At 52.1% G+C, this 18635-nt stretch overlaps 1 protein-coding gene, 1 long non-coding RNA gene and 1 other non-coding gene across 4 annotated transcripts; 2 read left to right on the top strand and 1 right to left on the bottom strand.

The window, feature by feature from the left end:
• Positions 1-3: 3 nt before the first annotated feature.
• MMAB (metabolism of cobalamin associated B) lies at positions 4-17727 on the top strand. 2 transcript variants are annotated; one of them, XR_012420602.1, is made up of 10 exons: positions 4-176; positions 1811-1872; positions 4697-4790; positions 8342-8399; positions 11635-11707; positions 11960-12057; positions 12372-12436; positions 14265-14324; positions 16270-16712; positions 16788-17727. XR_012420602.1 is itself a non-coding variant. In XM_005572198.5 (9 exons), exons 1-9 carry the CDS (start codon positions 61-63, stop codon positions 16376-16378), a joined length of 735 nt encoding a protein of 244 aa, XP_005572255.3. In that variant the 5' UTR covers positions 4-60; the 3' UTR covers positions 16379-17727. The 2 variants fall into 2 exon arrangements, 1 of the variants encoding a protein (XP_005572255.3); XM_005572198.5 differs by having other exon boundaries at positions 16270-17727.
• Positions 5445-5585, top strand: LOC123567844 (U4 spliceosomal RNA). The gene has a single exon (XR_006690936.2). It is a non-coding gene; the product is annotated as a U4 spliceosomal RNA (small nuclear RNA).
• Positions 11164-11975, bottom strand: LOC135966328 (uncharacterized). Its single transcript, XR_010579584.2, has 2 exons — positions 11839-11975; positions 11164-11295 (listed from the first exon to the last, which is right to left on the bottom strand). It is a non-coding gene; the product is annotated as an uncharacterized lncRNA (long non-coding RNA).
• Positions 17728-18635: the final 908 nt, after the last annotated feature.

Here is an 18635-nt window from a genome sequence, read left to right as displayed (position 1 = left end):
GTCACTCCGGGGCCTGGACGGGAACCTGGCGGGGTCAGCTCCCATCAAGAAGCCTGGCTGATGGCTGTGTGGGGCCTGGGGAGTCGTCTTGGCCTGCGCGGATGCTTCGGCGCCGCCAGGCTCCTGTATCCCCGTTTCCAGAGCTGCAGCCCTCAGGGCGTGGAAGACGGGGACAGGTGAGTGGCTGGCAGGAAGGGTAACTCGAACACCTGCTTTGAATCGTGGTGTCGTCGTCATGGGTACGTCACACCGTCGTGAGGTCACGGCGGCACCCGTCCGGTGACGTCTCCACGCTGTCCTGACGTCACCGTGGCAACGTGGACCACGTGGGCGCCAGAGACCAGGTAGTCTTTGCCTAAGTCCCAGTGAAACCCGGCTGTCATCGGGCAGGGCATGGCATATCCCGTGTGGGCCAGCAGGGCTCTCGACTCAGATTGTGACCAATTTCCATAGCAGTTTATCCCCCAGGTCCCAGATACACCAGCACCTTCTAAAGATGGCTTTCCTCATACACCTTGAAACTTGCACCCAACCCAGACCTCAGAACCTCTAGAGTACCGTGGATTAATAATGGATTAATTTAGTTCACAGATCCAGGAAATTAACCTTCGAATGGCCTTGTAGTGTCACATTTTAATTTTGAGCTATGTCACTGAGTTGTTTACATTGTTATTTGAAAATGCCACTTTTTGAGCTGTATTTTGGCAATTCTTCATCTCTGAGTACACTCGAAGCCTCATAGTATGGAAGTGGCTCAGGCTTCTTTTCCTGCAAGAGGCCCTAAGTTGGTGGAGTGTAAGGTAAGAATTTGGGTAGGATAGAGTTAAGAGTCCTAGCTACTTGGGAGGCTGAGGCAGGAGGATCCCTTGAGCCCAGGAGTTCAAGACTGCAGTGAGCTATGATCATGCCACTGCACTGCATTCCAGCTTAGGCAACAGAGCAAGACCCTGTCTGTGAACAAAATAATCATAGGCCAGGTATGGTGGCTCACACCTGTAATCACAACACTTTGGGAGGTTGAGGTAGCCGTATTGCTTGAACTCAGGAGTTCAAAACCAGCCTAGGCAACATGGTGAACCCGTCTCTACCAAAAAAAAAAAAAAAAAAAAAAATTAGCCGAGTGTGGTGGTATACACTTGTGGTTCCAGCTACTGGGGAGGCTGAGATGGGAGGATTGCTTGAGCCCGGGAGGCAGAGGTTGCAGTGAACCTAGATCATGCCACTGCACTCCAGCCTGGGCGACAGAGCGAGACCCCATCTCAAAATAATAATAATAATAATAATAAAGAAAGAATTTCAGCAGGATAGAAGTTACAGTTTGTGCTCTGGTCTAGGACAGTTTTGAGCATCCCACTCCTGCCTCTTCCTGGATGATCTAGGAAAGTGAGTCTCATCTGATCTACAGTTTCCTCCTCAGTAAAATGAAGAGAATAGGTGGTGCCTACCTTTGGGGTTGTGGAAAGGTTCCAGGATAATTCCAGACGGTAATGCCTGTAAACTACTTGGCACAGTGCAGGGACAATGGCAAAGGATCAATCAAGTCCTTCAGCAAATAGGTATTGAGCCCATGTTGAGCAAGGCGTTATGTCAGCTACTGTACACACTGTCACCCAGCTCTGGTCTTGCCCACAAAATGTTTGCTATTAGAAGGGATCTAGGGGAAAGAAATCAATAAGAGATGACCATCTAAGCAGTAAGGGGTAAGTGCTGCCTCTGAGGTTACAAGCAGCAAGCTGGGACCTACTGAAGGAGCTGACCCTCTGTGTAAACCATCCCCACTCACCAGATACTGATGTTTATTTCTCATTAGGCCACAGCCTTCCTCGAAGACACCCAGGATCCCCAAGATTTACACCAAAACGGGAGACAAAGGTAGGGTGGGGACAGGTGAAAAACACAGAGAAATACTCACGGCATACACCATTTTAAAGTTCTTCCAAATTCTTTGCAGCCACTTAAAAGTATAATATGTGACCAGGCACAGTGGCTCATGCCGGTAATCCCGTCACTTTGGGAGGCCCTGTCGGGAGGCCAGGAATTTGAGACCAACCTGGCCAACATGGTGAAACCCCATCTGTACTAAAAATACAAAAATTAGCTGAGTATGATGGTGCATGCCTGTAACCCCAGCAGCTACTTGGGAGGCTGAGGCAGGAGAATTGCTTAAACTTGGGAGGCAGAGGTTGCAGTGAGCCAAGATCATGCCACTGCACTCCAGCCTGGGTGACAGAGCGAGATGCTGTCTCAGGAAAAAAAAAAAAAAAAAAGTCTCAGAAAAAAAATATATATATATAAAATATGTGACATATCTCAGTATACATTATAAAAATGTTATGTGAAATGAAAAACACTCGAGATATTAAATGACAAAAGCCTGAATCTGTCTGGATAAGGATGTGCATATGTATGTGTTCAGGTATATGTAGAATAGTCTGAAAGGTTACACCTGGGACTGTTCTGGGAGAGAGGTTGTGAGAGGGGAACAAACAGAAGGACTTTCACTATTTATATACTTTTATTCTATTTTATTGTTTTTTATAATGAGTATATATTACTTTAATAGTTTTTTAAATGCTAGAACATGTTATATAGAAAAAAGTAAGATGCAGAAGAATGTACTGCTATGATACTTTTTTTTTTTTTTTTTTTTTTTGATACAGGGTTTTACTCTGTCACCCAGGCTGGAGTGCAGTGGCCCAGTCACAGCTCACTACAGCCTCCACCTTTCAGGCTCAAAGTAATCCTCCCACCTCAGCCTTCTGAGTATCTGGGACAACAGGCACACATCACCATGCCTGGCTAATACTTTTTAATTTTTTTTGTAGAGATGAGGTCTTGCTGTGTTGCCCAGGCTGGTCCTGAACTGCTGGGCTCAAGGTATCTTCCCACCTCAGCCTCCCAAAGTGCTCAGATTACAGGAGGCATGAGCTACCGCACCCAGCCAGTATACCATTTTTTTGTAGTATAAAAACATGCAGATCACTAGTATGCATTATTTTTTGGATATATACTTGTATAGGAAAAGTATAAAAGCATTCACGGGACATACTCAATGCCACTGAATGGTAAACTTAAGAAGGGTCAAAATGGCAAAATTCTGTTATGTTCATCTGTTACCACAATTAAAAAGAAGGAAGAGGATATTGGAAAGGACTTATTATAGAGTTGGGCTTCTATTGGGTGGTTTGGGGGAGGATTCAAGGAAGTGGGGCTTTGCTGCGGATTGAATCCTGTTAGGAAGCAGGGCTATTTCTGTAATTGGGTATCTTTTTTTGTTTTTCGAGACAGGGTCTAGTTCTGTTGCCCAGGTTGGAGTGTAGTGGCATGATCTCGGCTCACTGCAACCTCCACCTCCCAGGTTCAAGTGATTCTTATGCCTCAGCCTCCCAAACAGCTGGGACTACAGGCATGCACCACCATGCCCGACTAATTTTTTCTGTTTTTATTAGAGACAGGGTTTCGCCATGTTGGCCAGGCTGGTCTCGAACTCCTGGCCTCAAGTGATCTGCCCGCCATGGCCTCCCAAAGTCCTGGGATTACAGTGTGAGCCACCACACCCGGCCTGTAATTGGGTATCTTAATAATTTGTCTCTAGAAGACAGAAGGGACAAAGAGGTACTAACGCTGTAATGGATAAAGATGCAACAGCCACTCACATTAGCCAGGGAAGGGGGATGTTTGGTCATCTTTTGGCATTTGGACAGTCATCTGTCCTCAGACATTATTCCAGAGTGGCCTTGTCTTGGTCTTGAACCGTCATAGTCGTAGAGTGACCTGTCTGACGATTTTCTGTGAAATGGTTTGTGTTCAGCAGAACACCACAGTCTACCTGTGAGTGCCAGGCCAACACCTGGCAACCCCAAAGCCTGCCCAATAGCAAAAGCCAGCTCCAAACTGTCAGGGGCAGTTTTCACTTTCTCAGAGGTTGGGGGAGAAAGGCAGGGACTGTGAGCTAGGCAGAGGCACAGAGGACTTTGACATCCTGTGAAATATAATGGTAATGTATATATGATATAAAATATGTAACATGTTTTATTTCTTTATCAGGATGGCTAGTGTATGATTCTTAAGTTTAAAATAAAAGCACATCAGGAAAGAAGTGAGGATAGTGGCTAACCCTTGGGGAGTGGCAACTAAAAGGGGGTACATGGGGGCTTTCAGGGTGTTGGTCATGTTCTGTTTATGAAGCTAGGTTCTGATCACAGAGGTATATTCAGTTAGTAGTAATTCACCAACTTGCACACTTATGATTTGAGTACTTTTCTGTGTATATGTTATACTTCAGGTTGAAAGTTCTTTAAGGGGTGGTGCGGTGGCTCATGCCTGTAATCTCAGCACTTTGGGAGGCTGAGGCAGGTGAATCACTTAAGGCCAGGAGTTCAAGACTAGCCTGGCCAACATGGCGAAAACCAGTCTTTACTAAAAATACAAAAATTAACCGGGCATGCTGGTACACACTTGTAATCCCAGCTACTTGGGAGACTGAGGCACGAGAATCACTTGAACCTGGGAGGCAGAGGTTTCAGTGAGCCAAGATCACGCTGCTATACTCCAGCCTGGATGACAGAGCGACAGTTCAAAAAAGAGAGAGAAAGTTCTTTAGAAACTTGAAAGTTAAAACAAACAAACAAAAAAAACCCCAGCATATCAGGAAAACAGAATCTTAATTTGGGTGGCTAAACATTTTTTTCCACAGGGTTTTCTAGCACCTTCACAGGAGAAAGGAGACCCAAAGACGACCAAGTGTTTGAAGCCGTGGGAACTACAGATGAATTAAGTTCCGCTATTGGGTAAGAAGAACAGGATTGGCCTTGAGGTTGCATTTGAGTCGAGTATGGGTAAACGTAATGAATGTGAAGCTCCCACGTGTGCTGGACAGCTGCCTCAGAGGTTGTCAGCCCTTACTGAACTTTCCTCAGCGCTGAAGCACAGGCTGGGCAGCTCCACAAGGCTGCAGGGCTGCAGACTCCTTTCCCTTCTGGCCCTGCCGGTGCCTGCATGGCCTCTGGCCCATGCCATGTGAAGCTGCCTCCGTCTCATCCCTCACTTTTCAGGTGAGCCTGTGTGTGCCACTGAGGTTAGTATATTGAGTGAAAGAGGTGAGTTAGTATAATGCGCAGTACATCCAATGTGATCCCTTTTGTGAATGTTGTTTTTTACATAAGCCAAAGTATAGAAGGTGGACTCAAGGATGGGCCAGGTCAGGATGGGCAGGTCATGCTGTGGTCACAGACAACCCCCACATCTCCTGGCTTAGGACACCAAAGGTGGACTGGCTGCTCCCACTTCACCCCCATCACAGGGTGGATGTGCTATGGCTCCATGTGGCCTTCACTCTGGGACCCAGGCTGCTAGGACAGCTGCTGCCTGGGGCGATTATCAGTCATTGTGGCAGAGGGAAAAGAGGTCATGGTGAAGCTCACAGTGGCCCCTGAGGCTGTCAAGGGATTGTGCAGTGGCGGTGTTGTCGCCAGCGAGGTTTATCCAAGGTGTGATTATTGCCGATTGAAAACTCTTCCCACTACCCCGCCATGATGACTTGAAGTATAGTCGACATTGACAGTTTCTCACAGTCTTTATGGAGACTCAACTTTGTTGGTAAATAAAAGTTGAAAAAAAAAAAGTGTGAGCAGTGGCTCACAGGTCTAATCCCAGTGCTTTGGGAGGCCGAGGTGGGAAAGTCACTTGAGCTCAGGAGTTTGAGACCAGCTTGAGCAACATAGCAAGACCTCGTCTTTACTAAAAAGAAAAATTAAAAAATTAGCCAGGCGTGGTGGTGCACACCTGTAGTCCCAGCTACTCAGAAAGCTGAGGCAGGAGGATCACTTGAGTCTGAGAGGTTGAGGCTGCGTTGAGCCATGATCGTGCCCTGCATTGAGCCATGATCGTGCCACTACACTCCAGTCTGGGCGAGAGTACAACTCTGTCTCCAAAAGGCAAACCTTTCTTGGGAGCGATGCCTTCCATTTACTCACATTTCAGTGGCCAGAGACTGTCATGTGCACGTGCCTGACATCAGTGGGGTGGGAGGGGCAGCAAATATTTGCAAGCAGGAGCACAGTCTGCCCAGCGTGCCCTGCAAGCTGGTGACAGGGGGAGCAGCAACAGTCTCAAGTGCTGGATCCTGGTATCTGACTCTGGGCCTGTGGGCTGTGGGTGTGTGGGAGCCAGATAGACCCAGCTACAGATTCAGCACCGCTGCAGATCATCTCTGGGACGTCAGGCAGATCAATGTGAGCCTCAGTTTACTGTTCTGTCAGGTAATCATCATGATAATTCCTGTCTCACTGTGTTCTTGTGGGGCTTAAATGAGATGATTCCACGTTTCACCCTGAGGACAGTGCCTAGCATAAGTAATAGCAATGTTAGCTATTATCATTCTTTTTTTTTTTTTGAGATGGAGTTTCACTCTTGTTGCCCATGCTGGAGTGCAGTGGCACGATCTCGGCTCATTGCAACCTCTGCCTCCCAGGTTCAAGCAAGTCCCCTCATTATTACTGTTCTTAACACTTACCTGTTCCTGGCTACCATTTCTCCATGGTGGGCCTGGCTAGGTGAGATTTTCGGGACAGATAATGGGAGGTATAGATAGTCAGCCAGCTGGGTAGAGAAGGCAAACAAACCCCTTGGTGTGTGTGTGGGAGGGGGTCCAGAAGGGGGCAGATGCAAGACCAAGTGGGCAAAGGGAGAAAAGGCCAGTTCTCGCGTCAGCTATTCTAATGAGCTCTAAATCACGAGCATCATCTCTCAGTTGAGGAGGAGCAGCAGGTCGGGGAAATCTCGGTTGTGGATTCTTCCTTGGTCAGATATTGGCCAAGCATCTGCTGCAAGGCGCTGCTCAACAGAGAACCTCAGCCCCACCTTCCTGAGCCTCAGAGTGCAGGGAGTAGGCAGCACTCACCGGGCAGCTACACGCGTGGGAGCAGGCTTGGGGCAAGCGCCCAGTGGGGGCCTGCCACTGGCCTGGTCACGGAGCGTCCCTCGGCAAGCAGATACTTCTGCACACCTCCTGTGAGGCAGGCATGAGGCATCCGCTATGATGGAGACAGACTGTGTCCCAGCCTGCACGGCCCTTCCCTTTGGTCCAGAGGGAAGACACATACCAGGTGGGAATCACACTGGTGTGTTTAGTTCCAACTGTAAGATGTGCCAGGAAGATGGGCTGGATATTCTCCATTGGCCCATTCAAATCCCTTCTCTTCACCTTCTCTTTATGCATGGGAGGCTGGCCTTATCACCTGGTGGCTGTGCCACCTTGATTCCTTGGTCTTCTGGCATTCAGGTGGGTCCAGCCAGTGGGAGGCACCAGCAGGTGATGGGGGAGAGAGTGCAGAGAGATCAGGAGTGTGTGTGACCCCGTTCCCCAGCGGTGCATGGTTCTGGTGGCAGCTGGGCTCCCTCCCTCCCTCCCTCCCTGCTGAGTGACTCCAGAATCCAGCTCCCTCCAGGGTGAGTTGCACCTTCCCTGACCCTTGCCTTCAGGCTCCTGCATTTGCCTGAAACTCTGCCCACACCTCTGTGAATTGTCCCTTCCCAAAGCCCTCCTCCAGGAATCCCTGCAATGCACCACTGTCTGCTGCTGGGGCACTGACTGGTGCAGGAGGGAAGTGCAGGGTTCTGAGGGAGGCAGAGCCAGGGTCCTGACCTGTGTCGGGGGCAGTTTGCTTTCCCTGCCTTATGAGGGAAGTCCTCCCCAGCCTTCAAAGTCTCCCCTCCAGCATCACTTCCTCCAGGAAGCCCTCCCTGCCTCTCTAGCTAAGGTCAGATTAGGCTTCTGTTGCCCTTTTCTTCAGAGCACTGATCTCAGTTTGCACCTTCACATTCAGGAGTATATCTAATCTGATTACCTATCACACTCCTGAATATCACACTCCTGAACATGAAGGTATAAGCTTTGCCTGAAGTCCCAGAGACACTCAGCAGCGGTGCAGAATTTGCACCTGGGTCTGTGTGATTCCCACTCACCTATAACCACAGGGCCACGGGTCAGAGCTCAGGATCCATCACTTGAGACTGTCACTGCTCACCCTGTCACCAGCTTGCTGGGCAGAGCCGGGCTCAGCTTCTGTTCACCAGACTCTTGTGGACCTGGTCAGAATAGTTGTTCAAAAGGAATTATTGACTGGAAATAATGAGTATCCGAAAAGGCATTTCAAGAAACAAATACTACCAACCCCCCAAGTGGAAGGCTATAATGTTCTTATTGTCAGCAAGAAAAATAATGTGTTTATTATATCTAAATTAACTAAATGGCCCACCACCTGAGAATCTATTGTTTACGGCAAGACAGGGCCTAGGGACATTACATTACAGGCGAACGCTTTTTCCTTTTCCTTCATAGGTTTGCTGTGGAATTAGTCACAGAAAAGGGCCACATATTTGCTGAAGAGCTTCAGAAAGTGAGTAACACCGTCTTACCCAAGCTGGGAATCTTCATCCCTGGTGGCCATCACGGGACTCAGCATCCAGCCATCAGTTCCTCTTTGTGTCACCTGGGGCTAGTCATTCTCCCTCCGTGAGCTCCGTTTCTTCATCTGTGAAATAGGGACAGGCCAGGTGTGGTGGCTCATACCTGCCATCTCAGCTGCTTGGGAGACTGAGGCAGGAAGATCACTTGAGGCCAGGAGCCTGGGTAGCACAGTAAGACCCCAACTCTACAAAATATTTGAAAATTAGCCAGGCGTGGTGGTGAATGCCTATAGCCTCAGCTACTCAGGAAGCTGAGGTAGGAGGATCTCTTGAGCCCAGGAGATCAAGGCTGCAGTGAGCTGTGATCATGCCACTACACTTCTACCTGGGCAACAGATTGAGACCCTGTCTCAGGTCGAGCACCATGGTTCAATCAAGCTTGTAATCCCGGCACTTTGGGAGGCCAAAGTGGGAGGATCACTTCAAGCCAGGAGTTCAAGACCAGCCTGGTCAACTTAGGGAGACCCTGTCTCTACAAAAAAAAAAAAAAAAATTAGCCAGGTATGGTGGCATGCACCCATAGTCCCAGCAACTTACAAGGCTGAGTGGGAGAATCGCTTGAGTCTTAGAGGTTGAGGCTGCAGGGAGCTGTGATTACACCACTGCACTCTAGCCTGGGCAACAGAGTGGGATCCTGTCTTAAAAAAAAAAAAAAAAAACAAAAAAAAAACACCTCTGTCTCCAAAACAAACGATTGGAGACATATAATCTTCCTTCACAGGTGAGTGGTGAGGATTGCACTAAATGAGGGAATTTAAAATGGAACGGTTCTCAACCCAGGGCCATTCTGCCCCTCAGGGCCTGCTGAGCAATATCTGAAGACTTTTTTAGTTGTCGCATCTGGGGTGGGGGTGTTGCTGGCATATAAATATCCTGCAATGCACGGGACAGCCCCCATCAACAAAAAATGACCCGGCCGTGAATGGCAATAGCACCAAGGCTGAGAAAGCCGGTGTGAAGTGCCTCGCTCGTGCCTGATGCAGAGGGAACCTGGAGAGGCCCAGCTGCAGTGAGCCCTCAGCCAGTGGGACTCACGTGTCACAGTGTCACTGTTCTGTTCCCTAAGAAGGAGGGGGCCGCTGACCCACACAGAGAACTTCAAGCACGGAGGCAGGGTCGCCACCTGAGAATGCCCAGGGTGCCGCACTTTACACCTCCACACAGACCCAGATCCCCAGAAACCACTCCCCGCAGGGGCAGCCCTTCCCACTTCCGTTCTGAAGCCCAGGCTGGAGCCTGCTCAGGCCCCTGGGAACAGACAGAGGGGAGTAGGTGGGGCTGCCACAGGCCGTGGCTGCAGGAGGATGGGAAGCCTCAGCCACCAGAACATTCAGTGTGGTGGAGGAAGGCTTTCAACCTCCTGAGGAGCCGCGGTAGCAGCGGTCATTTGTGTCTGCTGTATGCATTGGGTCGCAGCTGCCATGTCACCTCCTCCAGGGCCTTCCCTGGCCACCTCACCTCCAGCTGGGTTAGGCACCGCTCCTAGGTTTCCACATCCTCTAACCACAGGAATCACAAGGGGAGTTAACCTGTTCACCCATCTGCCTCCCACCCAGCCTTGGCACTGTAAGGGCGGGGACTGTGTCTTATTCACCTGGGAGCCCCACCTGGCCTGGTAGCTGCTCGCAGGGCCTGTGGATGAGGTCGGGCAGCAATGCCATGGCTCTCCTCGTATCACCCATTTCACCCTCACAGATGCCCGTGAGGTGGAAGTTAATGTCCACAATTTATAGGGAGCCAAACTGAGCCTCGGAAAGGCTGACTTGCCCAGCCCCCACAGCCAGGCATCAGTGGAGCGGGAATCTGATTCCCAAACTGGTGCCAGTCCAGCCCCTGGGGTACACACTGCACTTGGCCAACCAAGTGGGTAGTGTTACCACTCCCGCTTTGACTGTGGAAGCACAGGGACCCCAAGCTTGCCCAAGGTCTGCTGGTCAGAAGCCCTAGGAAGGTTCCAGCCCAGTGCTGGATGGGCAGCGTCTGCTCTTACACACCATGGCCTGCTTCTTGAATGCTGTCACAGTGGCCGTCTTAGAAGAGGTCAGAGGTCGCAGACCTTCACCCTCCTGGTAGCCCACCATCCAGCTCGAGTGGACCCTGGCTGGGCACAAAGTCAGAGGTGGTACTTGTGGTTTTCACATGCATGGGAGCTGTTGGACATTTGTCATGCAGGGGCCTGGAGCCCTTGCAGCAGACCCCAACAGACCACTTCTGTTCCAAGCAAACCTACCCCGTACCTGGACAGAGCACAGGCCTCACCCAGCCAGGCTTCCTGCTCCCGGAACCCCCAAACGCCTTGGCTGACTACATTCTCCAAGCTCCTTGTCCTTTAGAGTTGAGAAAGCACTGTCAAATTTGATCTCTTGGCCCAGCTGTCAAATGTTGAGAAAAGAAGAAAACCTCATAGGGCTTAGGCGCATGGGAGACGTGGGCAGAGCCTAGACGTTTCCTCTTAACTGTCCCTGGGTGTGTGATGAGCGTCATCTGCTTAACCCGGCTGCTGCCCCCACACAAGCCTTTTCCTCCCTCAGACTGCAAAAGAGCCACAGCAGGTCCCCCTCAGCAGGGCTGGGTGTCCAACAAAGATGTTGTGCTGAAGGTTCAGAGTTTGCCTTCAAATGTCAGCCAGTTCAAGGTCTGACAGCCTGTATGAGTCCGTTCTCTCACTGCTATAAAGAACTACCTGAGACTGGATAATTTATAAAGAAAAGAAGTTTAATCTGCACATGATTCTGCGGGCTGTACAGGCTTCTGCTTCTGGGGAGGCCTCCGGAAACCTACAGTCATGGCGGAAGGCAAGGGGGAAGCAGGTGCATCTTCACATGGCTGACAGGAGAGAGAGTGAAGGGGGAGATGCTACACACTTTCAAACCACATCTTGGGAGAACTCTATCACAAGACAGCACTAGGGGACTGGTGCTAAACCATTCAAAACCACCCCAATGATCCAATCACCTCCCACCAGGCCCCACCTCCAACTCTGGGGATCACAATTTAGCATGAGATTTGGGTGGGGACACAGTGCCAAACCATATCAGCCCTTCACGAGCTAGCTGGCACAGGCTTTGCCGGCGTGTTAGGTGGCGCCTCTGCACATGGAACCACATTCTCTCTGTCCATCCCATCCCAAATAGATCTTGACTGTCACCTTCTGTTGCCTCCCAGATCCAGTGCACATTGCAGGACGTCGGCTCGGCTCTGGCGACACCGCGCTCCTCGGCCCGGGAGGCTCACTTAAGTAATTCTCAACCTCCTGTGAGCCCTAGGGTCAGGGGACTCTCCTAGGGGTTACCATCTGGGAGCCCAGGCCCCCAGGGACCCACAGGTGGGCCAGTCAGCCTTGCTTGTAGCCCCTGGGAGGGAAAGTACCTTCTGAGCCAGTGGAAGCAGTCTGCGGGACAGCAAGGTGGAAGGGCAGCGGGGGCGGTTCCCGCCATAGTCTGGTGGGTGATGGCCTCATGGTAGTTCCCTCTGCTCCTTGGCTCCTCAGAGTACACCACGTTCGAGTCGGGGCCCATCCTGGAGCTGGAGCAGTGGATCGACAAGTATACCTGCCAGCTGCCACCACTCACGGCCTTCATCCTGCCTGTAGGTACTGGGCAGGCTTAACGGGGTGGCTGCAGGCAGTTGCAGTGACAGACATACATGGGCTCTGAATAAGTCCCTCTGTTCACAGTGACAGACGCTGTCCTCCAGTTTCCCCAAGTCCCTCCAGGTCCTCACCAGTCCCTTCCAGCCCTGCCCACTCTGGAGCAGGGTGCCCAGTGGGTGTGCCCTGGCAGGGCTCCTGGAGGCAGAATGCTTCCTGGTTTGGGGGGCAGGGCTGGACTTCAGAGGAGCTGCTGTCTGCAGTGGGCACACCTTTCCCACCCTGCTCAGGCAATGTCCCTTTCTGCTTTCAGTCGGGAGGCAAGATCAGCTCAGCGCTGCATTTCTGCCGGGCCGTGTGCCGCCGGGCTGAGAGACGGTAAGAGGGCCCAAGGGAAAGGGAGAGGAACAAGGGGGAGGGGAAGGGGGAGGGGGAGAGGGAGAGGGGCCTCTGCACCGCGGGCAGGAGGCAGGCACAGCAGGGCCATCTCTGAGCCATCCGGCCACACATCAACAGACCCTGTCTGGGCCCTTCCACTGTGCCAGACGGGGACCAGGACAGACCAAGTCCCTGTCCTCAGAGCACTGTGTTGTGGAGTGGAGACAGTGACACGTGACCAAATGGACTATCAGACAACACAATTGCACCTTGCTGTGAGCCCTGTGTTCTGAGAAGAACAGGAAGTTATTGCTGGGTTCCCAGCCATGTTGGGACGGGTAGACATGAAAGGACCCTGCTGGCCTCTGGGTGCATAAGGCCCCTGAAAGGCCTGCACGGCTGTGGGGAGCCCAGGTGGACGCTGTCAGCAGACTAGCCACCACCACCCCAAAGCTACTGACAGCCTTTTCAAGGAATCTGTAGAAGGAAATGAGCAAAGTCTCTATCTACACCACTCAGACCAGGCTGCCAGCCTGCTTTTACAGAGAAGAGAAAGCAAGCCCTACTTTGATCCAATGGACAGGTACTTTGCGTTCATAATTTCATTTACTCCTTGTTGATAGCCCTGGGAGAGAGGTGGTGTGGCCTCCGCTTTGCAGGAGTCAGGAAGCTGTGGCTCAGAGAAATGACACCGTGGCCACAGTCCCCCAAATGGTAGCAGAATCCAGATTGGAGTCCACGTCTGTCTGGGCCAAGCATGAGCTCTTCCACAGTCCCACATCGCTAAGGTTTTGTTCTTTATGAAAGGCTCTTGGGCCAAAATAGCTCCTGTAACAGAGCAAGCTTTGGCTTCAAAAGAAAAAAAATGTTATTTGTACAAAGCCATCCATCAGCAGTGCTCATAATAGCAAGAAACTGGAAACAACCCAAAGATCTAACACAGGCATAGAGCAGCTGACAGGCCCTCCGTGCAGCAGAGTTACGCAGCCGTGGCAGTGGCCAGGTGCAGATCGTCCTGAGGTGGGAACGCGCGCCCGGGGCATCTCGGGTGAAGAAGCTGCTCGCTGAGCGTGCGGTGCCCATTAGAGACAGCCTGGAACTCTGACAGGCCTGGACGCACACCCTGCTGGGCCGCTAGCCAGGTGCATGGCTTTGGGTGGGGATGAGAACCCTGAGGCTGGGCTTTAGGTGGCTGGCCTGCCAACAAAGTGTATGCCACAGGGTGATACCTGGGAAAGGCTCAGCAAGGGCCCGCCACCACACTGGTGCCCAGCAGATGGCTGTCCAGTGTCTAATGTATCTGCACATAGACGGGCATGGACCCTAGGAATCCAGAATCCTGTGGAATCAGGAGCTTGGTCTGCCTGGGTCTTTTTCTCCCCTGTGAAGTTGTTCTAAGTCATGATGTACAAGCATGATGTACAAGGGGCTTAGAGTTTAGCCCATTGGGAATTAAGGGTCAGGCCCCCACTTCCTTTGAAGGCTGGAGGCTGACCACCCCAACTTCACCCCACCCAGACTCAGGTCTAATGGTACAAAAGCTGGCTGACTGGCCGGGGTGTGGTGTAGGCCAGGCGGCTCCCTCAACTCCCCAGCTGTGCTCTAGTCCTCCTTGACCAGGCCCTCCTGCGATGTGCCCGTGGAAAGGGGGCTGATGGCCTGTTTAAACCCACCTGTGACGGATTTGTCATCTCCAGTGCTGGCCGAGCTTGTGCAGGCTCAGGTTGAGCGGTAGTGGGATGTGAAATGCTGCTCAAGGTTTAGGCCCCAGGTCAGAGCCTGTTAAGCCCCATAATGTCACATGACTCAGTGTCTCCTCCCTTTCTAGCGTGGTGCCTCTTGTCCAGATGGGAGAGACCGATGCGAACGTGGCCAAGTTCTTAAACAGGTACTCGCGTGGAACCTGGGGGTCCCTCTCTGAAAGCCGAGGCTCGTCTGTGGGAAGTAGCAGTGGTGCAGTGTTCCCACACCCCCTCCTCCATTCCCTTAGTGTTTATGAACATCTGCTCTGTGCCAGGCACCACGGCAGGCACAGGAGAGGCAGTGGCGAACAAGGTGGACACTGTGCCTGTCCCGAGAAGATTCAGATCTTATTGGGAGAGGCTGCTGTAAAAACCAGGAAGAAAAACTTATGTACAAAGTGGCCTTGCGGGAGCGAAGGGCGTTCTTAGAGGCTGGGTGCTCAGGGAAGGCCTCTCGGTGGTGGCCGACCAGGGAGCCAGGCTTCAGGCCCTCTCTCAGCCAGTTTCCTCTCCCCGAGAGGGCCTGGGGCAGTGTGAACCAACAAAAGAGAGCCGGGCCAAGCTGAGCTCAGGGGCCCCCCGTGCAGGCCCCAGTGAGCCAGGCTAGCCCAGGGAGGGCTTCCTCTGCCTTGCTGCCGGCCCATGAGGCTGGAGCCACACCTGGCCCAACGCCTGCTCTGCTGGTTCCTGCCCCAGCCCTGGCTCCTGTGGCACCAGTGTGAGCAAGGCCAGAGCCTGGGGGCAGGTAGAGAGCTGGGGGAGTGGGTCTGCACCCCAGGAGCTGTCCTGGGTGTCTAGAAAGTGACCTCAGGCCCCTGACTGGCCACTCCTCCCACGGACATGGCCTGGCTTCGACAGGTCCTGAGCAGCTCCTTTCCTTCTGGGAGTGGGGTTTCACCGGGAGTGAGGAGCAGGTCCATTTCACCTTCAAAGCAGCAACCCTGGGGGGACCCTTGCGGTCCCATAGCATTGCACGGGACAGGCCATTTCATCTCTTCAGTGAGGCTTCACAGAGCCAACAAGCAACAGGTACGCTGCTGCCCTCCAGGAGCACGCAGCCCAGAGGTAAAATACCCCGAACCACCTCCCCTTCGCTGTCCCTGAGAGCCAGCTGTGGGGCTCAGGGCGCTTGAGTCAGGGGAGGGCTCAGGAGGACGTGGTGTGGAGCTGGCCTCTGAGGGCAAGACTGGAGCAGAGAGAGAGGGAGGAACGTGGTGCCCAGTGCTGGGAATGACACAGCAAAAGATGCGGACAGCAGGAGGCAGAAGAGCTGACAGCGTAAGTGCCTTGTGGGGCCCATGGCGTTGTCCTCTAGTTCCCTCCATTGCTGCCCCTGCAGAAGGCCTCATGCACAGATGGCCCACTGCTGTTGGCTCAAAGGAGGAGGCGGGAAAGGGACTGGGCTCTGGTCTCTAGAGTGCCCCAGCCTGTGCTGCTCACCTGGTACCTTTGGCAATGTTTGGAGGCATTACCGGTTGTCACACTGGGTTCAGGGGTGCCACTGGCATCTGGCGGGTGGGGACCAAAGGTGCTGTCAGCATCCTACATTGCACAGGATGCACAGGACAGCCCCGAACACAGAGAATGATCCAGAATGTCAGTAGGGCCTAGTCCAGCAGTGTCACCATCACCCAGGATGGGAACTAGACCTACAGAGTCCCGGGCCTGGCCCAGCCCTCCCGAATCAGAATCTGCACGTTGCTTAGATCCCCCGGTGATGCCTGTGCACACTGTAGTTTGGGAAACACCCAAACTGATCACGCACATGAGCCCTGATCACTCAAAAGTGCAGAAACCAGCTCAGAGAGGAGTCCAAAGTCATCTGCCCCATGGGGTAGGGCTGGGGCAATAGCCTCATCCTGCAGGAATGGCCCCAGCCTTGACACTGGAGTAGAGTCCTTGGCATTCACAGCAGCTGGCCTCGCATGCCATCCATCAAGTGCAAGGTGGTGGGCCCCCGCCCTCCCTGCACGGTGTGCCCAGAGCGCGTCATTTATATCTCCTCCTTGTAGGCAGATATGGGAAGACCCAGTTAGCATTGATCTCTCATTTCAAACCACTCTGTTTGCTTCTCTCTCTCTGCCCCTCCAGACTCAGTGACTATCTCTTCACACTAGCCAGATATGCAGCCATGAAGGAGGGGAATCAAGAGAAAATATACAAGAAAAATGACCCATCAGCCGAGTCTGAGGCACGCTGAAATCACAGAAAGTGGGAGCTTGGAGGATCCCCCCGTGGCAATGGTCATGGAGAGAGGAGCTTGCCCTTCCGGGGTCCTGGTTCCTGAAGAGCTCACCCAGAGAGACTGAAAGCAGCCTTTCGTCCCAGCTCTGCTTTGCTCCACACCTCCTGCCACCTTCCTCAAGGGACTGTGGCCCTTTGGGGATTCTGTCCCTGACCCTGCTTCCCCAAGCTCTCCTGGGTCTTGGAGGGATGTGGGAATGAATTGGCATTGCAGGAAAGACAGGTAAAGTGATTGCTGCAATGAGAAGGAGCTGTGCGGAAAAAGAATAAAAGTGAGAAAGGCTGGAGCTGTGTGTGTGTGTGTGTGTGTGTGTGTGTGTGTGTGTGTGTGTGTGGAAAAAGAATAAAAGTGAGAAAGGCTGGAGCTGTGTGTGTGTGTGTGTGTGTGTGTGTGTGTGTGTCCTCCCACTGCCAGCTCAGATTGTTCAGAGATTTGGAGTGTGTGTGTGTGTGTGTGTGTGTGTGTGTGTGTGTGTGTGTGTGTCTGTGTCCTCCCACTGCCAGCTCAGATTGTTCAGAGATTTGGAATGGGACCAGAGGCCCTTGAAAATGTAATTGTGATTTACCTGTGCCAAAGGGGCTTTAAATGTCACATTTGTAACGGGGAAGGCGGACAGGATTTGGAAGTTTAGTTACCTCTGAGCCACCCATCACCGCCAAAGTGTGGGGGAAGGATAGCTGCAGATTGACAGGCGAGGCTCAGAAACTCCTGGCTTAGATTGAAGTGTGTGTGGTGGGGGTGCAGCTTAGAGGACCCCCTCTGAAAGGGGTGGAGACCCTGCTGAGAACAACACTACCGCTTGAAGGTGAACATTCCCTGTCCAGTTGGACTGAGTCGAGGGTCTGCGGTGCAGCATCTTCAGCTTAAGAAAATGAGGTTGTCAGTTTCCAGTGACGCTGACATCCACCAGACTGATTTCTCTGATGTTGCACTTGGCTGGCTTATGCCTCTGAGATCCATGCACGGCTGTATTTATTTCAGTTGTCACCGCTCCTCCCTCCTGCTATGAAACGACACTTGCCAGTGCCAGCAGTGTCCTTGGGAAAGGCGATATTTATGAAGGGCAGAAGAGGCAGCCCCAAGAACCTGAAGACTGCAGGCTGCTAACTGCAGGAAATGACTTTGGAAGGACAGACTCTTGCTGAGTTTCAGGGCTGAAATGCCTGGCGAACTCCATTCAGCCATCACGTATTGACTGAGTGGCTGCTTAGCATGGGCCACGGAGCGAGGCTCGGGTCAGCTGGTCACTCAGGCCATCTTTCATGCTGGCAAGTCAGCAAACATTACATTCTCAGTCATGTGCATATTTTTGCCTTCATTCTTACCACCTTGCCTGCGAAGTTTGCGGCAGGGCCAGGTATATTCATTTGTGTCTTCTGGGTCCCTTCATTGCTGACAGGCTGTGGTGGTCCTCTCGAGCCTTGGGCAGGGTGGGTGAGGTGCAGATGACCAGGAGTGTGTGCATGCCTTCCAGGAGGTGGCTTTGTTCAGCGCCTCACTGCCCCCATAGTCACTACCAGGTTTGGTACGGAGTCGGTGTTCAGTGTGTGCAAAACAGAGCTGAAAACAGACTTTGGGAGGCCGAGGCAGGCAGATCACCTGAGGTCAGGAGTTTGAGACCAGCCTGGTCAACATGGCAAAACCCCATCTCTGCTAAAAATACAAAAAAAAAAAAAAAAGAAAATTAGCTGGGCATGGTGGCAGGTACCTGTAATCCCAGCTGTTCAGGAGGCTGAGGCAGGAGAATCACTTGAACCCAGGAGGCAGAGGCTGCAGTGAGCCAAGGTCGTGACACTACACTCCAGCCTGGGTGATAGAGCGAGACTCTGTCTCAAAAAAAAAAAAAAAAAAAAAGCCCTGCAAACAGGAGAGGCTTGAGTGTTCCGAAGTGAATGGTGGTTCACCGCGCAACCACTAAGGCTCGGTCAGGGGGCGTGTTCCAAGAGCTTGCAGCCAAACACGCAATTCTGTCTACACCTCAAAATCTTCCTGGAATATACGTGTGTATATATATATATTTGGAAGTTTAGTTACCTCTGAGCCACCCATCACCATCAAAGTGTGGGGGAACATATATGCTATACATATATATAATAACACAGCAGCCCTGTATGCCTAGCCATGGGGAAGCACAGCCTCCAAAGGATAAGGAAAGCTCTTTGAGTAAATACAACATCCTAAAGTGACAGTCTTTGAAACAAGGCCGTTTGCC

Source organism: Macaca fascicularis, chromosome 11, assembly GCF_037993035.2.
Source record: "Macaca fascicularis isolate 582-1 chromosome 11, T2T-MFA8v1.1".
NCBI lineage: Eukaryota > Metazoa > Chordata > Mammalia > Primates > Cercopithecidae > Macaca > Macaca fascicularis.
The sequence above is the reverse complement of the archived record's forward strand: the minus strand, read 5'-3'. Positions and strand labels throughout refer to the sequence as shown.

Bases quoted from the DNA above. Each gene is read 5' to 3' on its own strand.
- MMAB (XM_005572198.5), top strand. From the start codon at position 61: ATGGCTGTGTGGGGCCTGGGGAGTCGTCTTGGCCTGCGCGGATGCTTC. The intron at 11,708-11,959 runs GTAATTCTCAAC...TTGGCTCCTCAG, and splicing joins GGCCCGGGAGGCTCACTTAA to AGTACACCACGTTCGAGTCG. The intron at 12,058-12,371 runs GTAGGTACTGGG...TTCTGCTTTCAG, and splicing joins TCACGGCCTTCATCCTGCCT to TCGGGAGGCAAGATCAGCTC.